General features: G+C 48.2%; 1 protein-coding gene across 8 annotated transcripts in view; it reads right to left on the bottom strand.

Moving 5' to 3' along the window:
• Positions 1-496: 496 nt before the first annotated feature.
• SCMH1 (Scm polycomb group protein homolog 1) overlaps positions 497-18,863 on the bottom strand; it is a 216,705-nt gene continuing 198,338 nt past the window's right edge. For 5 of the 8 annotated variants that reach the window (XM_068966204.1, XM_068966209.1, XM_068966205.1 and 2 more), the window contains 5 exons: positions 16,716-16,916; positions 14,638-14,829; positions 6,955-7,149; positions 2,640-2,770; positions 497-1,586 (listed from right to left, as the gene is read on the bottom strand). In XM_068966204.1, the coding sequence (XP_068822305.1) occupies positions 1,461-1,586; positions 2,640-2,770; positions 6,955-7,149; positions 14,638-14,829; positions 16,716-16,916 (845 nt within the window). In that variant the 3' untranslated portion in view covers positions 497-1,460. Of the gene's footprint in view, positions 1,618-2,639; positions 2,771-3,242; positions 3,258-3,544; positions 3,555-5,847; positions 5,878-6,940; positions 7,150-14,637; positions 14,830-16,715; positions 16,917-18,863 lie in introns of those variants that run through there. The other 3 variants (XM_068966206.1, XM_068966207.1, XM_068966210.1) reach the window with 3 other exon arrangements.

The following is an 18,863-nucleotide window of genomic DNA, read 5'->3' as shown; positions in this document are numbered from 1 at the left end:
GGTGGACTGGACTTCCCGGCCTCTGGATGGCACAAGGGACACCCTGCAGACCAGGCTAGCCTGCGTCTCCTCACCCCTGCCACAGAGGGGCGCTGCAGCTGCTGGCCCTAACGCTGTGCCTTCTGCTCGGGCTTCCTAGGGCTGCCGTGCTTGCTGCTGTCTGCTGCACCAGGGCAAAGCCCTTTGAGGGCAGACCATGGACTGCACACTGGCTCCCCAGGGGCTATGCAAGGCTGGGCCCCAGCGGGCCTCTGGCAGACAGCCTGTTCTTTAGGGACTGCTGGAGTCATAAGAACTCAGGGAGCATCCTGTCCAAGTTTCCTCATAAACAAAAACGAGGAGCTATGGCAAAGGCAAGGGGAATGACCTGCCCTTCGGAGGCATACTGATTTGTCTGCTGACTGATTGCAAAGACACTGGCATCTATATTGTTTTTTATTTATAAACAAATTGACATAAAATAAGTCCAGATGGCAGCAGGGGCAGGTGAACTGCTGATTTGCTTACAAAAGAAGCCTATGGACAGTGGAGTGGGTGCAACCAGACTCCAGCCTAGAGACCATCCTCTCCCATCGATCTTAGGGCCTTCTTGGCTTAAAACACTGGGCTCAACCTTCTTTGGCAGCAATTCTGGCCAGGGCAAGGAGCTGTGGCGGGGCAGTGCAGGGCAGGAACTCCTGTTCCCACAGATGAAGCCGGGGCTGCAGAGGGCCCAGCGGAGGGAGAGAGGGGAGATGACAGGGACCCTCTCCTCCCTGTGCTGAATGACGTGGTCAAGGCCTGGTAGGTCTGTCCATCCCAAGGAGAAAGTGCCTGGGTAATGTCCTCTGAGAAGGGGCCACAGCTCTCCGGAGAGGGCCTGTGTGGGGCTAGGGCAGTGTGGTCGCCCTCCTCCTGAAACCAGTGTCTGGAGCAAGAGGGATATGAACGGGAGGGCTTGCCCAAGTGCCAGAAACAATAAATTAATAATAAGAAAAGATCTTTTTTTAAAAAAGGTAGAGGTTTGCACCATGAGTTTGGGATCTGTGGATCTCGTGAGGAGAAGGCAGGAGCTATGGGAGCCACACTGCCAGGCCCAGCGGCTGGTGAGGGAACTGGGCGTGCGTGTCGCTTCAGGGCCTCATCTTCTGAGACCTCACAGGTCAGCTCCTTCCTCCATCACTTGGAAGGTGTTCAGTCTAAACTCCTGGAGGCAGGCCACCCAGGCCTGTGAAATAAATACACGGGGCCTCAGAGCCAAGACGGGGCTGAGGGGAAGAGCAGTGCCTGGGCTGCACCCCGCTCCTCAGTCCTTCATGGAAGGACATCTCATGGCAGGAGGGGGCAGTGGTGGTGGCTCCACACAGCCTCCTGGAGTCCTGAGGTGCCTCGGACCCTGCTGAGGTGCCTGATGGCCCTCCTTCCTGGGAGAAGAGCCCCCTCTGCTGGACCCCTCGGCTGTCCAGGCTTCACTGCCCTGCTCAGAACTTGCCCTGCTTCAGCCGGTCAATGTGGTAGCAGAGCTTGAGGGCAGGCCCCAGCTTCAGACCCATGTACTTCATCATCGTGTCACTGCGCAGCAGGAGCAGGGCCTTGCCATCGATCTCCTAGGGGGAGGAGGGGGACGCCATCAGAGGCCTGGGTGGTCTGTCCACCCAGGTTCTTACCAAAGACCCTCTGGGGAGGTGCCAGCCACATGGAGCCCTGTGAACCTGCTGTGACACCAAAGCCTACCTGTTCCGCCCAGCTTCTGTCTCTAACCACCCCTCTCCAGCGTCACCACTGAACCCCCCAGGTTAAGCTCTTCACGCATATTTGCAGGAATCTCCTTTGCTGCCCGAGAGGCCGCCCTCTCTGCCCTCCTAAACCTCTGAGATCAAGCTCAATCCCAGCTCTTCTCAGGAAGCCTCCCCAGTCAGTGTCCTTGCCACTCATGACAGACTATTTCTGTATTGACCCGCAAGGGGTGTCTGGAGAGTCACCTTCCTTCCTGGGCAGCAGGGAGCCCTCCTCATGAGCCACACACAAAGCAAGCACTCAGTGAGCAGCTGTGAGACCCACAGGACTGATCTAAGAGCACTCTCCAGCCCACTTGGCATGAAGAAGCAGGTGACCCGTGAAAGCAGCGGAGCTGTTCTGAGTACCCAGAGTGCAGACAGCACCAAGCAGCAGGGCCTACTGGGAACCAGGTTTGAGCCCCAAATCAGGAGTTCGGTCATTGCAGGGGGGTCCTCGGCAGTCCCTGGCCACAGGGCCAAATGGTCACTTGACAAGATGCTGGGGCTCACAGCAGATGAAGTAGAGAATGGGGTTCTGATGAGGTTGGAGAACGGAAGCCACACGACAAGGGACTCTTTAACCTGGCCTTGGCCTTAGACCACAGCAGGTAGAGAGGAGAGCAAGTGCTCCTAGAAGAGGAGAGTCCTGTCCTGGGATCCAGTAGGAGTGTGGCTGAATCAGGGCCAACACTAAAGGAGCATTCAGTGCCCAGTGAAGGCCATTTGGGACCCAAGACTCTTGTCACTAAGTTTGTATGGTATCATCTGCGCTCAGTTTCAAGGGGCTTGGAACAAATACATGGCTTGTGCCCTTTAAGAGTCTATAAACTGCAGAAGCAAGATACCCGGCGGATACAGGAGAGGTCGGGCAGGGGCACCTACGTGTTTGCGAAAGAGGTCAGCATGGGGTCCAAACTGGGGATCAGCTTCCCGGACAAACTGCATCACATCCTCAACCGTCCACAAGGAGGGGTCCCGGCCACTCAGTCGAGAGGCATCCCGGCGGTCCGACCCTGCAGGACAGAAGGACACCTGCCGTAAGGGGCGGGGACTGGGCTGTAACTCGCCTGCACTCTCCACAGCCTGTCCCAGGGGCCCTGTGTGACCACTGGGGCTTAGAGCAGGGCCAGAGCAGAGGAACCAGAGGTGACTGAGGGCGAGCAGGGTTTCTCCACAAAGGGACTGAGGCCCTGAGACCCTTCTTCACTCAAATCTTAAGCATAGGTCTGATTCTGGAAATGGTCAGAAGGAATTTTACACTGAGGCTGTGACTGAGCCTGGATTTGAGTCAAGGGTAGTGATGAGGTGAGAGGATTATCTGGGTTGGGGTGGGGGGAGGGGCTGGTAGGTGAGGCTGCTTTTGCTTTGGCTCTGGGGCCCGTTTCTAGAGATACCTCGGGAGCTCGGTAAGATTAGAGCTAAGACCTTGGGGCCCAGGGAGGAAAAAAAGTGTCAGATAATAATAACCTGTGTCTCTTCCAAGGCCTGGAGAATAGTTGACTTCATTATAGCCAAATACTTGGAGGTACAATACAGCTTTGCCTTCGCTGCCAGGAATCTCAATGTTAATTTAGTGCCCTGCTTAGAGCTTTTATTTCAGTCTTGGCCATTGCCCCAGTGGGATCTGAGCTCTCTGTACGGTCATCACCTGCATGGCTCTCTGGCAGGCTTCATCCCCTCTGCCTGGAATGTGCCCCCTTCTCGCCCTTCAGTTTCTCCTTTCCTTCTGGCAGACTCTAACTTAACTAAACAAGAGCTGGCTTCAAGGATCAGCTCCTTTATGAAACTTTTCCAGGTCTCATCCTGAAAAAACTGGTCTCATAAAAGCATTTCACGTATCTCTTGGTTACAGCTCAATCTCTATACACGTTCCCCCATCACATCACTCTAATAATCTCTTCTCCATAAAGCAGTCAAAACAACTTTTAAAAAGTAATTGGATCATGTCAATCAATACAACAGCTTCAAAATGCATACCTGAAATAAGGTTGAGCCCCTTACCATGGCCTAGAAGGTACCCCATCATCTGGCCCTTTCTGCTTCATCTTCCCCTCTCCCCCACCCTCATTCTGTGGACCGTGACACTTCCTCCAGGGAGTTAAGTGTCAGAACAGGGTTAAACTGGGGGACGCCCAGCTGGAATGATGGACTTGCTTGGTGTGTGGAGACCCGTACTTCTGGCAGGGGAAGTGAAGCAGTGCTGACAGAGCGCTGAGCGTAGGCAGACACACAGGAGGAGAGAGTTTGCCTTTCACAGCACACAAGAGTGCCTGCTCTGCCAGAGATGACGATCAAATATGTCTGCTAAATGAATGAATGATCATATGTAATAGTTCCATGTATATTTTTCTGTCTCCCCCACCAGACGAAGTCTGTCTTGAGGCTGAGGTGACTTAAGTCTCAAGGCAGGGACTCTGGCTCCATCTGGGGCCTTGTTGGGCTTGGAGAAGCAGTATCCTGGGCTCTGTCTCAGCCTTCCTTAGAATGCCCTCTGCTCCTGCAGGCCTTGCTAAGGGGACTCTTCTTATTCTTCCACACCTAGTCTGTGCCTGGGCTGGGGGAGGCCACAGTGGGTGTGGAGATGGCTTTCTCCTGTCTCCCCATTGCTGCTTTTAGACCATCCTCCAACAGAAGCTAGTGTTCTTCAGAGGCCAAACATGTCCTGAGCATCTGCTCTTCCTGATCACATACATTTTCAAATCTCTGGGTTTCTGCTCTTTGTTAAGTGAAGACTTTTGGGGATTTAACTCACTAACTTCCGGTTCCATCCTAATTGCTGCCATAATCCTCAGAGGAAATCCATCCAACTGCGTTGCTTTCAGTGATTTTCATTGCTATTCTACTTCAAATACCCACTACCAACATCATTGTCTAGTTCTTGGATCACTTGGAACAAATCCACTTCAGAATTTTAAACACCCACCTCTCTGACTCCAACCTCTCACCTTTCCAACTCTCTTGGGATGTACGTCCACTATGACCATTATATCACAAAGACGTTTAGCACATCAGACTTACAGTCTCCCCATCCTTCAGCCGCCTCTCAGCCCTGCTTCTATGCCCCCTGTCCGGAGACAGTGTCGATGATCTAAACCACTCCTCCTCCAGCTCCACTGATTACAAGCTCCCCACCCCTTCTTGTCCTGTTAGCTCAATGTAAAATCTTAACTCTCAAACTGTCTTTTCTCACTCACATCTAGGTTTCTAAGAACCACAGAAGAAAACTGTAGCCCTTGCAAACTGGTCTCCAGGCTCCAAACAATGCAGGACCTTTGGTGTTTCTGCAAACTATGCCCTCTTCCTTGACGTATTTTTCTTGTATTCTTTATGGCTCATCCCATCTCCCAGCACTCCTGAGCCCCCCTCCCTGCTCAGCCCTCTCTCCATTCACTCTTGGCCACAGTCTTCTTCCAGTCTCAGAGAGAAAGGTTTGCCTTCTTCTGTCATAAGACTGACCCTTAATCCTTCCCAACACCTCCAAGGCCTTCATTTCTATATTCTTCTTTCCTATATTCTTAATTTCTTCTTCATGGAAGGCTCAGGCTGTCTGCTGACAAACATGCCCAGCGGGCACCCACTCTAGAAGACCTTCGTCACCTCCTCCTTTTCCTCATCAAACTCTCCTTGATGTGCCTACCCACAGCAAACCTCCCTCACCAGCCTCCAGCACCACTGAAGCTGCTCTTACGTAACTAAGATCAGCAACTCCCTTCTAATCACCATTTCCAGTAGGTATTTCTCAGTCCTTATTCTACCGAACCTTTTGGGTTAGACTCGTAGTCTCTGTGTCCCTGGCCACCACAGTATCCAACTCTCCTGCTTTTCCTCACATCTGACTGCTCCTCTGCCCCTGGCAGGATCCTCTTCCTGCTCCCTCCTTCTGAACTTTGTTGGTCCGTAGAACTTTTTCTTTGGTCAACTGTTCTTTTCATTCTACACAAAATTCTGGGAAGTGGGTGTCATTTTACTCTCCAGCTTCAACTTCTATCTGCTAACTCCTAAGTGTGTAACTTCAGCTCAGTCCTCTTCCCTGAGAATCAGACCTGCATAGCCACTGCCTGCTGGGTATCACCTAGACAGACCCATGGGCTCCCTCCCCTTCTCTTCTATGGTTAGTTCTCTCTCACCAGAGAATGGCACCATCTGTTCAATCACCCCTTCTAGAAACCTGGGCAACATTCCCACTCCTTCCTCCCAGCCCTTAAATATGACTATATTTACCTCATAAAGAGTTTTCACATCTATTCTCTCTTCTACAAACCTACCACTGCCCTAATCTAGGCCTTTATCACTTTGGGTGTGGCCCATTCTAGTAACCTCCTAAGTGGTCTCTCTAGTCTTGTCCTTCCTCAAATCCATCCTCAACACAGTAGTTAATGACCTATTTGAAACACAAACCTATTTAGGTCTTGCCTCTAGTAAAAGTCTCCAGAGCTTCCCATTAGTTACAAGATCAACCCCAAACTCTTTAACATGGCATTTAAGGTCCTCTGTGGTACAACCACTGACCCTTCCAGGATTTTCTCCTTGAAGCCCTAGAATTACCCTTTGTTTTTCAGTAATACCGAACGACATATACTTGCGGGTACAGTCTGTGTTAGTTCTCATCCCTTTGCCCTTGCCCATGCTGCACGCTCTTCCCTGGAAAGCTCTCCCCCACCTACCACAACCCCTGACATTTTCACACAGTCAACTTTAAAACCTCAGACACTTTCTCAAGGAAGCTTACCCTGGATAACAAGCTTGAGTGAGGTGTTCCTTCTTTCAGTTTTCATACAGCTCATCTCTGCAGCCACACTCTGGATGTTATTTTACTATTATCTATTTAAGTGTTTGTCTCTCCTATAAGACTTTGAACTCCTTAAGGACAAGAAATGATTGATTTTTGTGTCCCCCTGACAAACACGGATGGTGTTCACATAAATGGCTCATGAATGAACGAAGGACTCCTTCCCGTCCCTTTGGCTCTGAGTCGTTGGCACTTGGTTCCTGCTGTTCTCAAGCTAATCCCAGAGCTTCAGCTGCTCTCCAGGTGCCTAGTTAGGCGTAATGGGGCCAGGCCCCAGTCTGACCTCTCTATGTGGGGCGGGGTGGGGCGGTGCAACAGACTTACATCTTTTCTGGCTTCCCAAAGTTCAGGAAGGAAAGAAGAAAAGAATGAGAGAGGGCAGAAGAGCCAGAACTCTGAAAAGCTTACCCCTGGAGCAGAGCCTGCGCACAGCTGAGGCAGTGCTCAGCGGGAGACCACAGGATGGAAGCAGAGGCCGGTACCCTGGATTTCGAAGGTTTTGGGAAGTGCTGACAAGATTGGTGGGATTCAAGGTAGAGTCCATTGAGTCTGAGTGTGGCTCCAAAGACCGGGCCAGACTATTTCCCAGGGCAAAGGTCTCACCTGGAAAACAGTAAAACCAGAGTTAGAACAGGGACTAGTCTGGAAGAACTGCCAGGGCGCTGGCTCCCAAGAGCCTATCTGGGTAGAGTAAGAGGCAGCAGGACAGAAAGCTCCGGGCTGGGCAGCAGGAGGCCTGTGCACCAGCCCCGGCTCTGGCTCTCACTAGGCGGCCTTAGTCAGCCAGCACTACCCTCTGCACTTGGATCTCCTTAGAGACTCTTCCCTTTAGACCAGACGGTCTCTGAGTTTTCTTCTGGTCTGGATGTGTTAGGCTCTTTCTGATAGAAAGAACCCTAAAAAAAAAAAAAAGCAAAGAAGAAAGCTATTCTGACAAGAGTCTGTCCTAACACACAAGATGCTAGAGCAGGGGATAAAGTACTGAAGAAGAGATACATTTGCTTACATGAAGGCACTTTAGAAGTGGACCCTCTCAGACAGCAGGACATCTCAGAAATGCTTCCTGATGCCTGGCTCAAGGCTTGTCTGCAAAGGACCTGCTCTTAAGTTCCCTCCCTTCTTTCATGTTTGCCTCATTTTATGGAAACAGTCCAACGAAGCTGTGGTTGTACTGTAGTGAGAACCTGGGCACAGAGCCCAGAATTTGGGTCAGAATTTGACTCTGCTATTCAGCAGGCAAGGTGCTTTCCTCAGAACCTCAGTCTCCTCACCTATAACATGGGAGCCTCCTTTCTTCCAAAGGGTTTGTGAACGTCACAAGAGAATGGCTATGAAAGCCTTTGTAAAGGGGTCCTCACCCTGACATTTCTACACCCGTCACAGCCCAACCCCAGGCAGCAGCCCCTAACCACTGCACTACAAAACCGGAAACAGACTCCTTCTCGTAGTTGGGTTCTGCCCATGTCAAGTCAGATCTGGCCACCGCATTCTCTGTTTATGGGAGATGTCTTGGGTGCTGAACCACATCACACTGTCCTTGGTGGCTTTTCTTAAAGATTGGGTATTAAGATAATGCTTGGAATTCATTTTGGGCCTCTGATGAACACTTAATTCAAAAAAATTGCCGGGGCACAGACTAAGACCTCTTTGGCGAGATGGTTTAGGAATTCAGGACTACTTTCTAATTCTCACTTAAAATTGCTTGGTAAACTATGGGATAACAGTCAAATCTGGCCTGAGACAGCTATTCATCCATATGAAATTTGGAAATTTAACTGATGAAGCCCATTCCTAGAAATGGTCCTGAGGAGAGAAGTCTCCGAGCTTCCAGGATACCTAAACCATATCCTACCCCATTTCTGCAGGTGAGGTTTCAGATTCCTATTTTTCAGGAGAGATGCTTATAGCAATGTTCCACTTTGAGACAAGCACAGGAGTCCAATCTAAGAAATAGGATGCCTGGGTTCCATCTCTCGGCTCCTGACTTTCACTATGTATATGAGTCAAGGTAACTCGTTTGTCTTTTCTGAGTACTAGTTTTCCTCATCTGTAAAATGGGGAAAACTCACCCTCTGTTATGCTTAGAACATCAACTGAGAAAACAGAATGGGATAGATGTTACAACAGTAAGGAGCTGTATCTTATTCTTCATTCAGAGTTACAGTGGTACACCGAAGTTCTCTGTAGTAGCTCAAGAAAAAGATGAACTCTACTTTCTGTATTTATTGGCATGGTAATAATCTCACCTTTCTAGTACTCCTTTTACTCAGCTAAGAACGGGTTAGTACCACTGACTTTACATGAGCTAACAGATGTGAAGAATGATTATGATGACAATGCCAGGGGCTCGCCAGATGCTGATGCAAAAGCAGCTAAGTGTCTCTACTCTTGGCAACGCTAAGGATGCTGACTGAAATCTGGATTCTGAGTTGAGGGGTCTGGAAATCTGGACTGGTGGCACCTGGACTAGGCAGGGTCATTAAATCTTAACCTAATGAGATGAAGAAAAATGAAGCATCATGCCCAAGGCTCTGAGAGGTTCTGGTCTGCTTAAGGCTGATCAAATGAGGCTCAGGCTGCCTTCAGTAGAGGAATGCCAGGGCGAAAGACTGCAATGCTTTCCAACTGTGCTCCACAGAGGCCTGCAGTACACCCAGCACCTGGGTGGAATCTGGGCCTCATCCCAGCTTCTATCAAAACAGCTTTGGTTTTGACTTTTTTAGACCAGAGTTTCATATAATCTTACCTTTGCAAAAAGAGATCAATTTATTCCCATGAAGGGGAAAGCATGCTTCTGCGCACTGAGTCCTTGAATCTCAGAAGCAGAGGTTCTCAGATGACTCTAGAGATGCTTCAGGATTCATATCTAGCCCAGCAGACTAGTGTGCTCATCTGACTTGCTGATGATATATTGCTCAAGTCCACTTTACAATCAGTTTTATTGTTGGACATTTTTGAGTCATTACCAAAATGCCTTCCTTTTTGAGCCGAGATCTGCCTTATTCTAACTCTGGCCCCCATTCTACTATCTGCCTTTCGAAAGAACCAATCTGCCGTTGGACCCACTAAGAGCTTGGAAGGGAGGAGGTATAGGATGGAAGGAACAGAAGAAACAGAGAGTTTCCCCAAACTGAGAGTGGGCCCCGGAAAACAGCAGCAGGCTGAGGCCTAGGGCGAAAGAGGCCAGTCAGATATTTGCTACAACATCTGATCAACACTGTAACAAAAATGCTTCCTTTCTTTTGTGGTAATCATCCTTCTTTCCACCCCCAAACCTCAGTATTAGTCTGTTACAGGTAACAGCCTTGTGTTAGTTTTTCCTCAGGGAAACGAAGGATGAGGCGATGGGGTCACACCATCAGCTCCAGGAACTGACAGGGGGCGGGGAAGGGGTGGTAGGGGATAATGGATTAAACTCTGACTCAGAAGCAGAAATTTTGAGTGAGAAGTACAAACTGCTGTAAGGAAAATATAATCCCAGCCTGGGTTATGTGGGATGGGGATGTTCATCCAATTGTATTTAGATTTTGGTATCAAAGGAAAGGACAATCCCCAAATCTAGGAGGCTTCACAGAGTTCAAAAACCTCTAACTAGTTTCCCTGCCTACCTCTTGCTCCACTCCAGCCTATTCTCCCACACAGTAAGTATCCTGAGTGAGCTTTCAAAAACACAAATAGAATTATGTTCCTTCCATAACACAGTCATGCCTTTAAATACTCTCATGGGTCCTCACGGCTCAACGATATAACGTCCGTAAGCTGGTCAATTAGGTCTTTTGTGCCTAGGCCTTTGCTACCACTATAGCCTCACCACTCACATTCTTCTTTTCTTTTCTACTCTGTATTCAGCAGTACATTCAGAGGAACATTCAATTCCTCTGAGACAAGTCAGGTTTCCTCTTGCCCCTCACAGTCTCACATCTCAGTCAACAAGAACAATCTTTATCATTCCCCTCCTCCATTTCTTTGGATCTGTGGCATCTTTACCTCATCTTTATCCTACTCCTTCAGGTCCATGCTTATATATCATTTCTTCTGAAAAGTCTTCCCTGACACACTTGGTTTGAACTTTTGAACGCTGAACCTGTTCCATTAAAGCACTCATCACCATGAATTAATTCCTTTGCTTATTTGTTCATATTCTTTATCAGGCTGTAAACTCTGTGGGGTGTAATGACCTTGACTCCTAGTTTACAATGGAACCCTCTATGCTGACATTGGAGCTTGGCATCGTCCAGTCAAAAAATACTGGGCTGTCTGGTTGTCTGACCAAATAATTGAATTGCTACTAATAATTGAATAATTGAATTGAGTTTCAACTACTTATGAACATTTGAGTCACCTTAAAACTCTGACACTTCTATGAGGAAACTTGTATGGGAATGAAAGGGCATCCAAAGAAATTTCACAGTTCTTACTTGGCTTTTATTCTCTGACTATGTGTGTGTGTGTGTGGTGGGGGCGGTGGTGGGGGATGGTCCGGCGGGAGAACCACTCTATAACCAACTTAGACGACCTGGATGGTAACTGGAAAGACAGGCACAAGGAACTTATTGTCCTGGGATAAATGAACCACTTCCTTCAGCAGAGAGGAACCAGTAGGCCCAGAGGTGAATGCTAGGTGGATTCAATTACAGAGAAGATTAACAGTCATGAGGACCGGCTAAGGTAATACGATCTCCTGTTTAATATCAGCAGTTATTGGAGACCCAGAAAGAACTCTCTCTCTCAATCGTCATAGGCCTCTTCTTCAATGCTGCCACGTATGTAACTCTGAAGAAGGAACTCTGATCTGACATCGCTGCCCTGAAGAATCCTTCCTCGACTTCTTCTTCAGCTGATTCCTTGCTCATCATTCCTGGCTGGGCCAGAGAAGCTCCGGTTCCATGCTCTCACTACATACAGGTTTGCCTGTATCTCCCTCTCTCATCTGAGAACTCTTTTAGAGCAGGGATTGAGTCTGCTGTCCGTCTCCCCACAGTCCAGTATAGGATCTAGGACACGTAAGTATTTGTCAAATGTTTGACTATCTGAACCAGAACAACTGGCCTGAATCCTTCGAAATGCCGATGTCAGATCATGGAAAGTAGACAAAAGGGCCGGAAAACTGCTCTAGACAGAAGAAAACTAAGGAGACAGGGTAAGTAAATGCAGTGGCTCCCTCTTCCCGGGATCTTGGATAAGGGGGAAAAAGCTACAAAGGATGTTACTAGGACAGTTGGGGAGATCTGTATATGGCCTATATTATATATATATATATCAACGAGTAGACTTTATTAATGATAAACTTCTCAAGAATGATAGTAGTATGGTGTTCCTATTCTTAGGAGATTCATATAAAAAAGTGTTTAAGGATCAAGTCTCTCACCTGCAGTTAACACTCAAATGGTTCAGTAAATAAAACATATATAGACAGAAATACATGCATATATACTTAGAGAAACAAATGAAGGAAATACTACAAAAAGTTAGGTGGTAAGTCTAGGTGAAGAGTACACGGCTGCTCACTGTATTACTGTATAACTTTTCAGTAAGCCTGAAACTTTACAAAATAAAACATTGGAGGAAAAAACTAAATCTCAACTTAGGTAAGCAAGCCTAATGGGCTGTACATTTGGTGACTATCTGCTTTATTGGAAATAAGTTGTCAGTTAGTCCAAGACCCTAATGGGGCTTCCCTGGTGGCTCAGAAGGTAAAGCGTCTTCTGCCTGCAATGCAGGAGACCTGGGTTCGATCCCTGGGTCGGGAAGATCCCCTGGAGAAGGAAATGGCAACCCACTCCAGTACTCTTGCCTGGAAAATTCCATGGATGGATGAGCCTGGTAGGCTACGGTCCATGGGGTTGCAAAGAGTTGGACACAACTGAGCGACTTCACTTTCTTTCTTTTCTTTCTTTCTAATGGGCAGGGTAGTACGGAGACAAGGCTGTAGGGAGGAGAAAGGATGCCAGTAAGTTCCTGGATAAGAGAGGTGGTACCTTCAGATGCAGAACTAGTAGAAGAGGGCAGCCAGGCAGAAGGGTGGAAATTAATAAATACCAGCTTCAAAGGGCAAAGCAGAAGAAAGCCCTTATGCAGACCAAGCTCTTCAGCAGAGGTTTGGATAACTAATCAGAAAACTGTTAAGAAATGATAAATGATCGGGGTGGGGCAAAGCGTCAGTGAGGCAGAGAAGGCAGGTAGTCAGGCAGGCAGAAAAGGTAAGTGAGGGGGCACAGAAGCAGTAGACAGCTGGGCAAAGCTCTGGTTTGTCTGGGCAGAGTTAAAACATTTCAGGGAGGCAAACACACTAGGGTGAGAGTAGCCAAACTGATGAGCGAGCGGTCACTATGAGAAACAGAGGTTAGAGAGCATAGGAAAGCAGAGAGCTGGCTCAATCTGTCTGAAAAAGAGAGAAGGAAAGGCAGCTGATGGGGAAGGTGATAACCCTGCTCTTTGTCTCTTCTTAGTTGGTGAGGCAAGAAGGAAGAGTGGCTAGAGCCTGCTTCCCCTTATCTGGTAGTTGAATCAGAGAGATGCAAACTGGAGCAGAATTCCCGGGAAAGGTCATGCCCCAATCCCAAGCTATCGTCACAACCGCAGGTTCATGATGTGTATCCCTACCAGCCTCTGCATGCTGCTACAAGTGCGTTTCTCTTGATTCTCAGTGGTGTTATTCCATTTAAGAATTCTGAATTTCTATTCCTTTGAGAACTCTCTTTAGATTAGCAGCAACATTCACGGACATGCTACCCTCTCCTGTGTGTCCGTTCTTCCAGAATCTCAGGTAGGGCTAACTTTTATTATTGAAGTGCAGCTCAGAGTTCCCGAATGCCAACAGCAGGGGATATTTAACAACCTGCCTTGTCTGCACCTGCTCCACCATGCCTAGCCCAGACTCCCAGGGCAATACCCTAACTGTAAGTAAGAATGCTCTTTTCTGTACACAGAGAGTCTGAGGTTAAAAGAAAGCAATCTAGAGAAGGTCAGATGAGAAGTTCTTTCTGAAGGGTCAGTGAGAGGGTCACAGATATGTCTGCAGGGACCAGGTGGTGGGGCCCTTAGAAGAAGCATTCGAAATTCTGGTATCTTTTTGCCAGGCATGCAAGTCATATAAGTTCTCGTTTGGGTGCAGAGGAGATAAGAGTGGGAGGAGGGTGGTGGTGCTGGGTGAGCAGGCACTTTCCCAGCACATTCTCCAAAAGTGCCACTTTTATCAGAAGTGTTTCTGACAATGATGAAAAGACAACAGGGAAGGCAGGGTGGGAATACGACTCGCGCGGGTCAGAAGGGAGCACCTTTGGGAGTTACACTCCCCCATCAACAGGAAGCACAGCCCCAGTGCTGATAGCACTGCCTCTATTTCTCTGGCCAGGACAAGGTCCGCGGGACTCTTTTCAAGGGCCTTTCCTCCCTCTCTCCACAGTGACCTACCTCGCTAGTTTAAGGCCGAGCTTTCCTTCCCTCCCTGTCGTGCTGTGTCCTGTGCTCCAGATTAGAGTTGCCGGGTTCCATTCACTCAAACCTCTCTCGGGAAGTGCTTAGTCACTGATCCGGCCACGTGGCATCCGCTTCCCCGTTGCGGGTCTGGTATGTTAACTAAGAAAGTTATTTTCCAGTCTAGTTAGAAACAGCAGGAACTTGAATCGACTTGCTAGACTGGCGCTGCTGGAGGAGTTAGGGCCACGTGCCAAAGGAAAGAGTGGATGGCCAATCACCAGGGAGCAAATTCTCAATCTGAAGCCTGAGACTAAACCCTCCCGCTGGCAAGGGAGTTCTGTATTAGGACTTTGCTGCCAGATCACTCTGGGAGATGTCCTGTGACTTCACAGTGGCTCTGCATGCAGTTTGGAGCTGAGAAAAACTGTGAACCACTGTTTCTTTAGGGATAAAAATCCAGAGGAAAGTCCTAGAGATAGGAAACAGATCCTAAAGAGACAGTAAAGATGAGAGGAGACCAAAAACCGCCAAATGAGGCAAAGGTAAGGGACAGAAAAACAAATCTCAGGATAGTAGGTGCCAGGATAGCAGGTCTGAGGGCTGGCCCCGGGCCCTCGCTGCTGCTACCAGCCCTGCCCCCCTTTTTCACCCAGACCCCAACCCAGCTCCTACCTGGTAGGTACCTGTCGTGGCTGTGGCTGTACTCTGTGGTGGTAAGTGACAAGTGAGTCTGTGTAAAGGGCTGGTTGCCAAACAGATTGTCACTGCGAAGGTTGTGGCAGAGCTTCTCCAGGAAACGGAGGACGTAGGTGATGCTGTTGACTGCTGGCAGGTTGAGCGTGTGCTGCTCTCGGTCAAACACGGCTGTGGAGTTAAGTAAACAGGGCCCAGCACGTCAGCTCGTAGCACAGCGCAGAGCTAAACAGGAGGAGTCCAGCCCACTGCTTGCCTCAGGCTTACCTGGTTACACAGAGGTGAATGGTGCCCAGGTTTCCTTCCTCCCCTCCTCTCCCTCCCCTGAGGGTTTGATTTTTTTCTCCAACTCCAAAGGGTTTGCAATAATGGGAGTGGCCAGGCCAGGTCTGTTGCACCTGGGGCTTTGGAATGATTCTGCTCAGGCTGTGAAACAACTGTGAACATAATTCTATCTGCTCCATCAGTTGGTTAGGTCTCCCAAGGAAATCTGTTCATTTCCTTAAGAACTGCTTAAGAACAGAGGCGCTGGGCAGCAGAGGAGAGCACAGCTATTGCTAGCAATGGCTGAGGTGTACAATCTCACCTGGATAAGGGCAACTCGAATTTTGGCAACATTCATGTCTTTTTTTTTTTTAACCCCTATTTATTTCTATTCAAAACATATGCATATAATCCCTGGGCTTCCCTAATGGCTCAGATTGTAAAGAATCTGCCTGCAGTGCAGGAGATCAGTGTTCTATCCCTGGGTCCTGAAGATTCTGGAGAAGGGAATCCCTAACAAGCAAAAGGCCTCTGCATCTGTCTCTGAGGGCAGCAAGGAAATGTGGAGATAGGTCACTCTCAGGAACCAATCTAGGGGACAAAAAAAGAACCCTTGAGAAGGTGTGGGTGACAGTCACTAAGGGAAGGTGGTAAAGACGGCTGGGTCCCTGCAGACTGCAGCATGGAAGCAAATGAGAAGCCAGGCAGAGGCCTTAGCCTCACAAGGAAAGAAAGGCTTGATTTCCCATGCAGTTTTCAGCCATTTCTAGCAGTTCTTTCCCTGCCTGTTCCCATCCTCTGGGTAGCCAGTTAATTACTCTGTGTCCGGGCTCCCACACCACCCTGCATGCGTTTCTCACATATTGTAACACCTCCCACGGTTAGCTATGAGCTAGTCCTTTTCCGTCAGGGCACAGCCTGAGCATGTCATCGTCTTTTCTTCCCTTCCTCTGGCCAGTGTCTGTCAATAACCTCTCACATAGAGTCAGGGCTCAATGAGTGTCTGCTAAAAGAACTCATTTGTGGTATTTATGGGGTCTTCCATGTCAGCTGGGTTTCCTGAGGCTGGCTATTGACTAGTTAGAGGGCAGGGGAAGGAGATTATGGAGTACTACATAATAAAGATTGAAAGGCTCAAGGTCAAGTCTTCATAGGTTTGGTGGGTAAAGATGGGGTTTTTGGACTCAGGAAAACTGAAACAGAACCAGAACACAGCAGAAGTGACTATTCTCAGTGAAAACAAACAACAAAGCAAAAAACCACACATTGTGCAACTGACTCAAACTCCCAATGCAGGAAAGACAAGACTGATTCTTCCCACTCTACCCCAGGATTCAACTTCTCTGTATCAGGGCTGGCTGAGGACTAGGCAGCTAAGGGGTCTAAAGAACAAGAGAAGACTTCTGTGGTTCCCTGAAGCCAGCTGGGAGGCTGGGACAGTCTGGAGAAACTCTCCTGTTGCCCCAATACAGCCTGCTCTGGATTTTTTCTTCTGAAGCATTTTTAAAGCAACATACTTGCATATTTTCTGTATGAGAGAGGCTAGGTAGGTAGACAGGAGGGAGTCTCTTTAGAGACTGGAGTTAAGCAGAGTCTGCATGGGTATTCTACTCGATAGCGACATACAGAAGACCTTGAGGACTCTGGGAGTTGAAATGAGGACTCCGAAGAATGGAAAACTTCATTCCAGAGCCTACTGGTGTGAAGTAAAAACCAGGAGGCCTTGCTAGAAATCAACTAGCTGCAAAGGCCTGCCTCTCTGGCTAGAAGCCATACCAGACCAGAGTGCTTACCTGAGATAACTGCACCACCGTGGCCCTGCTTGAGGAAGCTGAAGACGGTTTTCTGGTGATAAGCACAGTCGATGCAAGCCTGCACAGCCTGCTGCAACACCACGGAGGCTCGGGCTGGCCCAAAATGGTCAGGGAGCTGCTGGACCTTCTTCTTATCTAAGTGGGGGCCTGTGCTGCCATTCTTGTTCAAGTAAATACAAACTGCAGGAGACAAAGAATCAAAGCAGTTTAAAGAGTTTCAGAGTAGAGAAGTCGGACAACAGAGCTCTCTTCGCCTTTCCTGCCCTGGGCTCTGGCCTCTACAGGATTCCCAGCTGCTAAGCTGGTGAAACACTGTGGGAGGGAGTAGAGGGTGACTCTGCCTGGCTGCTGCCAGCCCAAACGCATGACCACAGGCTCTGGGAACGCAGCCTGCTGGGAGAACAGCCCAGACCAGCCAAGGCACAGAACTTGCACTTTGTCTTCTTTACACTGAAAAGAAAATCTAAGCAGTTTTCCAGATGGATGTACTTTCATTTTCAGTTCTTGGCTGCTTTACGTATTCTTGCTATCTCTCACACGCTCTGTGTACTGAGCTGTGGGGCTATGGCAATGTTAGCATGAGTGTGCTTGTGTATGCCTGGCCTTGAACCTAAAGTGGTTAAGCCACCAGTGACTTCCCTTGCTTTCCATTCTAGGCCTTAGAGTTCCTTTGTCATCTTCTACATCAAGACTTAGGCTCAAAGATAGTAGTGAAAATAGAAAAAAATTGGAATAAAGAAAAACATGCAAAGGGCCTGAAGGGCCCATCTGTATATTTGTTTCACTCGTTTCTTCTATCAAGATAGCTGGGCACTCTCCCAACGGCAACCCCCCACCTGGCACTGTGCTGCAAGGGAGAAGCAGGGTGAGCACAGAAGAAAGAGACAGAGCTCCCCAGAGCTGCTTCTCTTGGTCTGTCGAGAAGACGCATGTGCCTGACCAGCTATAGCATTCTTTCTGCTGATCTGACTTCTAGGCTTCCACATGAGTAGGGAGTACTCTGCTTCTTCACACTGTCCTGGCTCACTAACTGAATGGCAGGAGGGCAAAAAGTCTCTTTTGTTGTTAAAGGCAGAAAGATAAAAGCGGTAGCTGTGTGGGCTGTGGATGGACTGGTGTTCTCTGTGGGCCTCAGGTCTGCCGCCCACATCGCAAAGGGGCTGAGCCAGACATCCTCTGACGACTCTTTCACCTTCATCATTCTAACTCTAAGGGGGAAGCAAGATGGAGAGAAGAAGATGGAGAGAAGCAGGATGGGGAAAGTGACAGATGAAAAAGAAAGACAGGGGAAAAAAAAAAGAAAAGGGTAAACAAGAGTAACTGAAATATACATTTAACTCTCTTCTCTCTTAAAACCACAAAAATGAGCCAGAAAACAAGAAAGGAGACAACTCAAAACCTCAAAACTCGGGAAGCTGGAAAGCAGAGTGGCAAAGTAGCAACTGGCTCAGCAGACCTAAGAAAGCTGAATCTTTAAGCAAGAATGAGCCAAGGTGTTCCATCTTATAAGTCACAAAAGGCCCAAGAATGGGCAGGGGCTCCTGCGGGTGGGTATGACGGAAGATTTAATAGAAGAAGAATTGGCTCACATCTGTTAATAAATGGTTAGTATTCCATGTCATAATATGACTCTTTCACTGAACGCAAGACAGATAAAAATGCAGGAACTCAAAGAGATAAAGAATAATAAAAATAAATGAAAATGTATGTCTGTGGAAAGATACTTATCAGAATGTTCAAAGCAGGTTAGTCAAAATAGCCTCAAACTACAACCAACCCAAATGTCTATCAAGGAGAGAACAGATACACAAATTGTGTATGAATATTTATTTGTTGGAATACACTTGGCAGTAAAAAAAAAAAAAGAACTGTTGATTGATAGAATGCTTCTCAAAAACATTATATTGAGTAAAAGAAACAATACAAAATAGTACACACAATCTAATTCCATTTATATATTCAGTTCAGTTCAGTAGCTCAGTCATGTTCGACTCTTGGCGACCCCATGAACCGCAGTACGCCAGACCTCCCTGTCCATCACCAACTCCCGGAGTTTACCCAAACTCATGTCCGTTGAGTTGGTGATGCCATCTAACCATCTCATCCTCTGTCGTCCCCTTCTCCTCC

The sequence above is a fragment of the Capricornis sumatraensis genome, chromosome 2, assembly GCF_032405125.1.
Source record: "Capricornis sumatraensis isolate serow.1 chromosome 2, serow.2, whole genome shotgun sequence".
NCBI lineage: Eukaryota > Metazoa > Chordata > Mammalia > Artiodactyla > Bovidae > Capricornis > Capricornis sumatraensis.
The sequence above is the reverse complement of the archived record's forward strand: the minus strand, read 5'-3'. Positions and strand labels throughout refer to the sequence as shown.